Source organism: Melanotaenia boesemani, chromosome 5 (assembly GCF_017639745.1).
Source record: "Melanotaenia boesemani isolate fMelBoe1 chromosome 5, fMelBoe1.pri, whole genome shotgun sequence".
NCBI classification, from domain to species: domain Eukaryota; kingdom Metazoa; phylum Chordata; class Actinopteri; order Atheriniformes; family Melanotaeniidae; genus Melanotaenia; species Melanotaenia boesemani.
Genome location: NC_055686.1, coordinates 17,813,978 through 17,823,103, shown reverse-complemented (window position 1 = coordinate 17,823,103; position 9,126 = coordinate 17,813,978). Strand labels below are relative to the sequence as shown.

Here is a 9,126-nt window from a genome sequence, read left to right as displayed (position 1 = left end):
CTTGGTTTATTTCTCAATATAAGAGCCCAATCTTAGATCATTACATTTTTTTTTCTCTGTGTACAAAATCCAGTAGTTCGTTTTGGTGTTTGACATTGTTTTTCACATTGTTGTTTTTGCAGTATAGCATAACATGCTTAAGCTTTGCTGTCTTTTCCTTTGAATGAAGCATTTGCTTGCTGATAAGAAAAGAGCTCAAGTGCCAATTGAACAGATAAAGAACTTTGTACAATGGTTGACAAATTACTTAAACACTTAATGGCTCACACATCTCATCCTTCAACCAGCATTTGTTGCCAATATGGTTGTGTTGGTCACTTTAGCATGAAGAACACATCCAAGCTGATTCTATTAGTGTTCAACAGGGTTGAGGTCAAGACTGCTTAAAGCCAATTCTATTCTCTTTGTGCCTATATTACAGAGGTAGCCTTTGGTAAAAACCTGCTGCCAGCTCTGTCGCCTTAGAGGATAGTGTTTAGTCCAGAATAAATTTGTCTTGACAGAAAGACATTAAAGTACTATCTGAGCTTCAGAACTTTTTATTTATGGGTTTAGTATGTTGCATTAAGACCCTTTTCATGAATTTCCCTCTACAATGCACCATTTTAAAGGCGGCATTATTAACCTTTCATATGGCCACTTTATGGCAAAAGTAGCAAGAGACCATCACTTCATGTAAGCACATACTTATATGAGTGCAGGATAGAGTTTCATGGTTTAGTCCTCCATGTAAAGTGACCCTGCCTTGTGCGGTGGAGGCAAGCTGTGTCTAAAATAAGCAATGTTGGAATTGCCTTCAGAAAGCCACAGGAGATGCAACTCCCCTTGGTGATCTGTTCATTGATACTCAAACACAAGAGGCAAAGGTACTGCATAACTGAGGAAAAAAATATGCTCCTAAAGGAGAGGGTGGGGTAGTCTGTTCTTGTATGCCAAGCATTCCAGGAATGGCATCCACAATAGATGACTCAGCAAATTAAAAAAATTAATGTAATCAAAAATTACATCCAATATTTTCTTTCAATGAAAGGAAGCACTGTGCTACCATATGTTGGGGTGAACAAATGTGTAAGGGTCATAGAGGTTTGATTGAAGTGGAGGGAGTTTTTTATGTAGAAAATGGGAATTTACATCCCATTAGACATTGATTTATGGTTTTAGTAACCATAAACATTCCAATCTTACAACTCCAGTAGGGATAATATAGAAAATGTAAAAACCACTCTGAAGATATATAATGCTTGATTTTATCTGTTCATTTACACCCATATTTGCATTCCATGATAGTAACTTATCCAAAAGGAAGCTGAGACAGTAAATCTTTAACAACTTTTATAATGTTTCATCCATCCATCCATCCATCCATCCATCCATCCATCCATCCATCCATCAGTCTTCTATTCCCACTTATTCCAACACAGGGTAACAGGGGGCCAAATCCTATCTCAGCAATTACCAACAGAAAGGCATGTTTCTTGTTTCAGTATTAAAGATGTTATGCACAGTGTTGTGTTAGTTACTGAATAAAAGCAACTAGTTACAGTTACTAATTACTTCATTTAAAATGTAACTCAGTTACTTTGTTGATTACTTACACCAAAAAGTAATGCGTTAGTGTTAAAGGTAACTTTTTTAGTTACTTTTGTAAAAGAATATTTTTAAAAATTCTCCCTTTAATATCCTTATAACTTAATTACAGTGTTATTCGAAATATAATATAAACTCAAACACAAAATAAATTTTTAACACTAATTTATCTCAGGGTCTTGTTCACGACTGAGGGAAGGATGGAGCTCGACAACAGGGCGTCTGCAATGATGCGGACTCTGCATCGTTGTGTTGTGGTGAAGAAAGAGCTGAGCAAAAAGGCAAAGCTCTCAATTTACTGGTCAATCAACGTTCCTACCCTCACCTATGGACATGAGCTGTGGGTGGTGATCAAGAGAACGAGAACGTAAATACATGCTGAAATGAAAGGGAGGTCAGGGCTTCCCTGCTTAGGCAGCTGCCCCTGCGACCCGACCCTGGATAAGAGGTAGAAAATGGATGGATGGATAGTCAGGCCAGCCGATTATTTGAAATAATAAAAAACAGAAATAAAATGTAAACTAGTATAACAGCTGCTTAAAAATGAAATCTTTGCTACATGTTAAAACCTCCAAAGCTCTCTTTTTCTCCTACTCTTTATTTTTATTTACATATTTCCATAGTTATTCGCTGGCATTGTCACTGTCTCTCTGTCAAAGAAAGTCGTGCGTGTGTGTGTGGGTAGGGGCGTGCTGGTTTGGACACCTGTGGTAACCGAGGAAACGGGGCTGTTGCATTCATGTTTCCTATTCTGCATCCAGGGGATATTGTCATAATTCTGGCTTTATTCTTTAGTTTACTTTATTGTTTCACGTTTGGGTCTTGTTTGGTTTATGTGTTTTGGTATTTAAATACTTGTTAAGTTTCAGTGTTTTTGGTTTCTTGTATTTAGGATCATGTTCTGTGTTTTTTGGTTTCTGCTTATTAGTTCACCTGGTCTGATTTGTTCATTCACCTCACCTGTGTCTCGTTAGTTCCTCAGTGTATATAAACCATCGGTTTCAGTTCCTCCTTTGCCAGTTCATTGTTTGTTTCCTTTGTGTTATGTAGTTTGAGTTTAACTTTATGAAACCTTTAACCTGCATGGGTCTGCCTCCTGCCTTGTGAGCCTGCATTTGGGTCCTCACATTCACGCCTCTCATGACAAAATGAACTGGCCAGAACCGGACCGAGTGGGCCATCCCTACATCCCCTTGGCAGCACTGGTGGGATGGCTGGAGGGAGGCGAAATGGACTGGCTTCACTCTGGCTCAGCGGGATTGGTGAGCTAGCTTGACTGGCATACCTCTCAGACAAGGGATTAACCCGAGAGGTCGCCATTCCGGGGGTCCAGACTGACTATCTGGACACCTTTAGGCAGACTCACGCCACATGGGTCTGCACGGACTGCGGCGGCCAGAAGGAAGCGAGGGTTCAGACCACATAACCTTGCACCATTGCTACCAGCACCTCGCCTCATGTCTCAAGTGTCTCCTACCGGCTTCACGCTTCACATCTCCAGTGTTGCCACCAGCTCTGTAGCTTCCCACGCTGGCGCCCAGGTCCCGCCCTGCTCTGCAGCGTCCCACTCCAGTGCCCGGGTCTTCTCCCCCAGTGCTGCTATCAGCTCCATGGTCAACGTCCCCAGTGTTGCCACCAGCTCTGCTGCATCTCACATTGGCGCCCAGGTCCTGCCCAACTCTGCAGCGTCCCATGCCAGCACCCAGGTCTTCTCCCCCTGTGTCGCCACCAGCTCCATGGTCCACATCTCCAGCATCCTGTTCAGCTCGAGTCTGTGGTCTGCTACTCCGAGGGGGTTACTCCTCCTCTGTCTCCTGGGGTTCCTGCCTACAAGGACGTTGCACCTCCTCTGCTTTTGGCGCCAGGACCTGTCGTTGAACGGATGCTGCCGAGTCCCACAGAGATCCAGCTCCTGTCTGCACAACCTCCCAGCAGTCCTCCGGAAACCAAGCCTGCTGTCGTCTCGGCCTCTCAGCCGACCTCCAGAGGCAAGCCTGCTGTCTGCGCAACCTCCTAAACTTTGTCACCCAGACTGTTTGCCTGGGCCTCGTCCCTCCTCTAGACCCCCTCTGCCCACCCTGCTTGGACTTCCTTTTTTCTTTGGACTTTGTGGGCCGTCTAGTTGCTGGCTCTTGGGGAGGGGGTACTGTCAGTTATTGCTTTATGCACAGCTGTGAAAGAAACAGGAAGGCTTCACAAAGGGAGCAAAGGAAGCCCAAGTAAGCAACTACACATAAGAAAACAAAAACTTGCGACCTGCAAATGATGATATTTACAAGCAACTTCACAGAAATATAAGCCCAACAAGAGAACTTTGCAGCATCACCGCTGTAAACAGGATGAAGCTCACAGCTGCTGGCCGACATGTATTAACTTAGCTAGTAATGGAGTAACACAAAATAGGATAATGGTAACTCAGTTACTTTATTTAAAGAGAAATGTGATAGAGTATTAGTTACTGACAAAAGTAACTGACTCATTATGAATTTACCAAACATTTGCCCATGTATTTTTTTCCAGCTTTAGATAAATAACCTTTGTTGATGTAGTGCAGTCCGCGGTCCCCTGGATCCAGCTTAGACTTGTCTTTTTTTTAATCTTTACTGATTTCTCCAGTTTTGTTGAATCATTTTATTATATAACCAATTTTTCTTTAAGGAGCATTGCTTTGAAAAATTTAATTGATTTTCCTCACACACTTGTTCATAAACTACATATCTTTATTCCTCAGAGCTTTTAGACACTTATATAAATCACTTATCAAAGCACATTTCCTCTAGATTTTATCTGCCATAGTTACAATGTGCAGACATGTTGGAAAACAAACATTCAATAAAAGTTGTTATTGCACTATGTGTAAGGAAGCAGTTGACAATTACTCAAATACTCAAGCTACATTTGTCTGAGCACTGTGGCCCTTTAGCTAATTCTAGATATATTTATCTGTTAAAGTGGTGGCCTCAAGGAGCCATTTCTGCCTCACCGGGGGGAGCATCAAAATAAAGAAAGACCTGACAGAAAACAAGAAGATAAGCTGAATAAAAGACATATAGACCCTTCAAAGAAGCAATCCTAAAAATATACACTCGTATAGAAGAAAAAGAAACCTGTTTATTTCTACAGCTTATGGAGACAGAAGCACTTGTGGACATTTGAGAAGAGTGCAGATGCATCCGAAAACCTTTTTCACTTCACATTTATGCACACATAAGGCAAAAATGCACATCTTCTCTCTTTTATGATTTTTCTTTCAGTCTTCAATGCTTAGTGACCTTTCTTAACTGACCCTGCATCTCCAATTGACTCGTCATCCATGTGAGTATTAAACATATATGAGATGGGCTCAATATCCCACTCATGGCCTCTAGTCACTTTACCACCACAGTGTAGCGTTCCAAGCTTCCAAAGCGCACTTCAGTTTTTTTTTCCCATTCACATTCTTTTCAAAGAATATTCAAGGTTATTACTGTGAAAGGCCACTTAAGATGCACAGTGGAAATATGTTGACTCTCCTCGATATTTGAAATAAGGTTTGGTGTGTTTCTAATTCACTGGTGGCATGGTTCACTCTATATGAAGCAGCGGTGTGTCTTTCAATGGACCTTAGAGGGAACACATTTATAAACTGAATACTGGGTCAATCGGACTGGTAGGGAACCATTTGCTTCAAAAGCATCACGGTGGAGGGAACACCATTTGTGGTACTATATTATACATTAAAAATTGAGATGGGGTGACTTTGCTCTGTAACTGACCCTTATCAATATTTCATTGCAGTGAACAGCAACTAGTAAACAATAGAGATAGAGGTGAATCAGGGGAAAGTTGAAGGGCAGGATATGTGCAGCCCAAAGAACTGCACTTGTGGAAAACCCTTGTGCTAGACCCTGCAGTTAGCCAGTTTAGCATGATTCACGTTTGGACAAGTATCGACTGCAAAGCATCTGTATGAAGCTCGTAGGGTCCCCCCAAACAGGTCTCTAGGTGAGGGACCAGACAAAGTACAGCTCCACAGACCCCTATAATGGAAGACAACTGGTTAAAAGTTTCCCTTATTATTATTATTATCATTGTTATTAGCATTATTATTACTTCTACCAAGACACCCATATTCCCAGCATAAAAATGATAAAGTTGACATTTACAGAGACCTTTTTTATCTTTATCATTCAGAAGTAGACTAAGCATCATTAAATAAATACTTGAATAGTATGTGGTATTACTTTGCTTGCATTTCAAATAAAAAAACGTCAAAAACTTACTAGCTTAAAAATGCACTTGTCAGCTAAAATATTAAATATATACACACACACATATATATATATATATATATATATGTTTATATATATATATATATATATATATATATATATATATATATATATATATACACTACCGTTCAAAAGTTTGGGGTCACTTGCCTATTGAATCCCATGGCAAAGTGACCCCAAACTTTTGATCGGTAGTATACATATATATCAATTATTTGAGGGGAAACAATTTGACAAAAAGCATCATATAAAGTAACGAAACAAAGTGCTGGATGTCAGCTGATATTGACTTTTTTATTGCACATCAACAGCTCAATAATGAACGCATGGGCGGTCATTCTGGCAGCAATGTTGCTACGGTAGAAGACCCATGCATTCACTGTTGCAATGTCTGAAACATTATAAAACACCACAACAGACTCTTCTAGTTGCAGGTCCAGATGAATACTGCTTCGGCAACTTGTAAAGGATGTTTACTTCTAACTTGATCCTACTGTAATTACGAGGAGCTGATAATTTCTCCCTCATCTGAGATTATTCTGCATTCATTTTTCTGTTTCTGTTAATTTTTTTTTATTGTTTTCTTACCTTCATTGTTATTTCAGCTTGAATTATAACATTTAGTCTCCAGATTTCAATAGTTGCAATATTTTGATGAATCATACAGCACAAAAACATGGTGTTGCAGATAACTTGTGTACATATATTCAAATTGATTGTTGTCTGTGTTGCAGATTGTTATAATTACAATTACAACAAACATCATCAGAATATTTAGCAAGTTAAATTGATAGACTTTAATCAGTTTGGTTTCAGGTCATCACCCATGACCTAAAACATGTGTTTGCTTCTGTACATATGACTAAATTAAAGATCATGTTGGTAGCATGTGAAAAGAAACAGACAGGAATGGGGGGACAAGTTAATCATCTCGAAGAGGCTTCTTCCATCAACTGGCAGCGACTTTAATCAAATTATGACCTTGTATTGCATGCACTTGTCATTTGGGACCCTAATCTCTTCACTAATGACTAATTAGCCCCATCACCTGTTCTCCTTTGCTTCCATTACACCCCCAACAAAGCTTTAAGTTAATGGAATAAACAAAAGAAGGGGAAACAATATTTCCCTTGCCATGCATAAAAAAGGAGAAAAGAAAAAAAAAGTGGAACAGACACACATCAATCAAAACCAAGGAGATTGATTAGAGACTGACAAAATAGCTTTTTTTTCCCCCACTTACTGACAAGAGGCCACTCTTCGGTGCTCTAGAGGACAATGAGGATACACAAATTCATTAGGAGTAATTAATTGAAAACAGCTACCAAACACAGGTGGATCATAGCACAAGAATTCAGCACGGATTTAATACACCAACATGAGTTTAGAGCAAGCAAACATTAAGATGAAGATAATATTGGCTTCATTTCATTAACAACTCCAGCTTTAATTGGAACAGAGATCTTTGGACCAGCATCACAGATGAGTAAAACCACTTGTTTGTTTTTGTGTTAGATCTTGTTGTGGATTAACTCATTTACCTCAATCTGGGGATGCACACGTGCAACATCCTGGCATTTGCAGCTGATTTGCAGAAGGGGATGAGGAGAGGCTTTTGTTTGTGCCATCCAGCGCCTGTGCAGCTGCGCTACTTGGCGGCAGGCACACAAACAGGCGGCTCCCATTCATTAGCTCTTTTTAAATCAGAGACACTCTCCTTCTGGGGACCCGAAGCATCTGCCTTCACAACAGTAGGAATGAAAGAGTGGGGGGAGTATGCATGGGAAACAGAAAAGAGGGAAAGTTGATAAATCTGGGAGTGAGATAAGAGGCACAGCAGAGTTGCAGATACAGAGGAAACTCATAGTGGAGCTACAAACTATGCTGAAGGGAGTGTGTGTGCATCAGTATAAAGTGGCTACTTTGATGCAGTGAATCTTATTAATTCATTATCTATCCTCTTCCGTCCTCTAGTCGGCACATCTGGCTCTGAAAACTAATAAAAGACCTCTGGATGAGCATTCATAGATCTAAGCACACATATGGCAACGCAAATCTTAATAAGTCAGGCAGCGATACTCCTGGGAGTCAGTGCAGTGCGCAAAAAATTGAAAAGTTGTATTAAAATAATAATATTATTAACAAATAGCCATTTTGACTTCTAATGTTTGATTCTTTTTAATTGAGCAGTCTGTGATATCAATGCTTGTGTTTACATGGACACCGATAATCCACTTTCACTATGAAAGGCATAATCACCTCACATAATCGCCTCATTAAGAGCAGACCGAGCCGATGTATCTCAAGTTCAATTCCATCAAAACCCTTACTGTTGTTTCTCTTTCTTTGGAATAATGTGATTTCTCAAAGCGAGGTTACAAGTTCCTAGAGGATGCACAAACATATCAGTCACATCATCATATTAAAGTGCAGAATTTTGCCATGATCCATGACAGAAATTTGATTTCTATTAAACTCTCTTATCTGTCTTTGCTTTGGACTCATCCATCCTCTCTGTGCTAATTTGTTACAAATAAACTTAGCATAAAAGTAAGGAAATTTATATTTGGTTGATTATTTCTCCCCTTTAAGGGGACACTATTTACTAAGTGGTGTTGTACTGCATGACGCTGGAATTGTAGATTGTTTACCTCTACAATGAAGTATAACTTGTGAGGATCATGATTCTGTGGGATGAGCAATAAGTAAACAGGAGTAGTGCCCTGCCAATGTGCCCTGCAATATTTTCCTGTTGGTAGTCAGTACATTTGATAAATGGTTATTGTATTGATTTTTGAACAATGTTTGAATGCATTTTGTAATGTAACTGGCTCATTGATTATGTGATATCCGTATTGTTACACCCCTAGTACACATCCACAACAACTTGACGTCTCTTCCTCATGTTGGTCACCAGCCTGGTCACATTTTGCTGTGGAATGGCATCCTATTCCTCAACCAGGAGTTGAAGGTCAACCAGCATGCATGCACCATGTGTTATTTGTTTTTGGTGCATTTTTGTGGCAGCATTACACGCCTGGCATTTAAGCTAGAGCATTGTCAGTGGTTTTGTGTGGACGCAAAAATGTTGTTAGAAAAATGGAAAACCACTTTATGGAAGGTTTAAGTCTGCATGTGGATGTAGCCTTTTACCCCAATCTAAACATTTAGTTTAGAATGGCAAATTCAAATGGCTTCAAAGATTATGAAAGAATATTTGCATTTTTTCAAAGTGATGTCATGACTAGAAATGTCTCAAATTTTCAGT

General features: G+C 39.8%; 1 protein-coding gene across 2 annotated transcripts; it reads left to right on the top strand.

Annotated features, from left to right (window-relative positions):
- The first annotated feature begins 2,619 nt into the window (after positions 1-2,619).
- On the top strand, positions 2,620-4,312 carry LOC121640613. 2 transcript variants are annotated; one of them, XM_041986384.1, is made up of 3 exons: positions 2,620-2,849; positions 3,055-3,099; positions 3,139-4,312. In XM_041986384.1, the coding sequence occupies exons 1-3, from the start codon at positions 2,798-2,800 to the stop codon at positions 3,762-3,764; spliced, it is 723 nt and encodes a 240-aa protein (XP_041842318.1). In that variant the 5' UTR covers positions 2,620-2,797; the 3' UTR covers positions 3,765-4,312. The 2 variants fall into 2 exon arrangements, with proteins under 2 accessions (XP_041842318.1, XP_041842319.1); XM_041986385.1 differs by having other exon boundaries at positions 3,055-3,105; positions 3,145-4,312.
- The last annotated feature ends 4,814 nt before the right edge of the window (positions 4,313-9,126 follow it).

Excerpts from the sequence above, each read along its gene's own strand:
- LOC121640613 (XM_041986384.1), top strand. The coding sequence starts at position 2,798 with ATGGCTGGAGGGAGGCGAAATGGACTGGCTTCACTCTGGCTCAGCGGG. Across the intron at positions 2,850-3,054 it reads ACTCTGGCTCAGCGGGATTG|TGTCTCCTACCGGCTTCACG; the intron begins GTGAGCTAGCTT and ends TCATGTCTCAAG. Across the intron at positions 3,100-3,138 it reads CATCTCCAGTGTTGCCACCA|GCTCTGCAGCGTCCCACTCC; the intron begins GCTCTGTAGCTT and ends AGGTCCCGCCCT.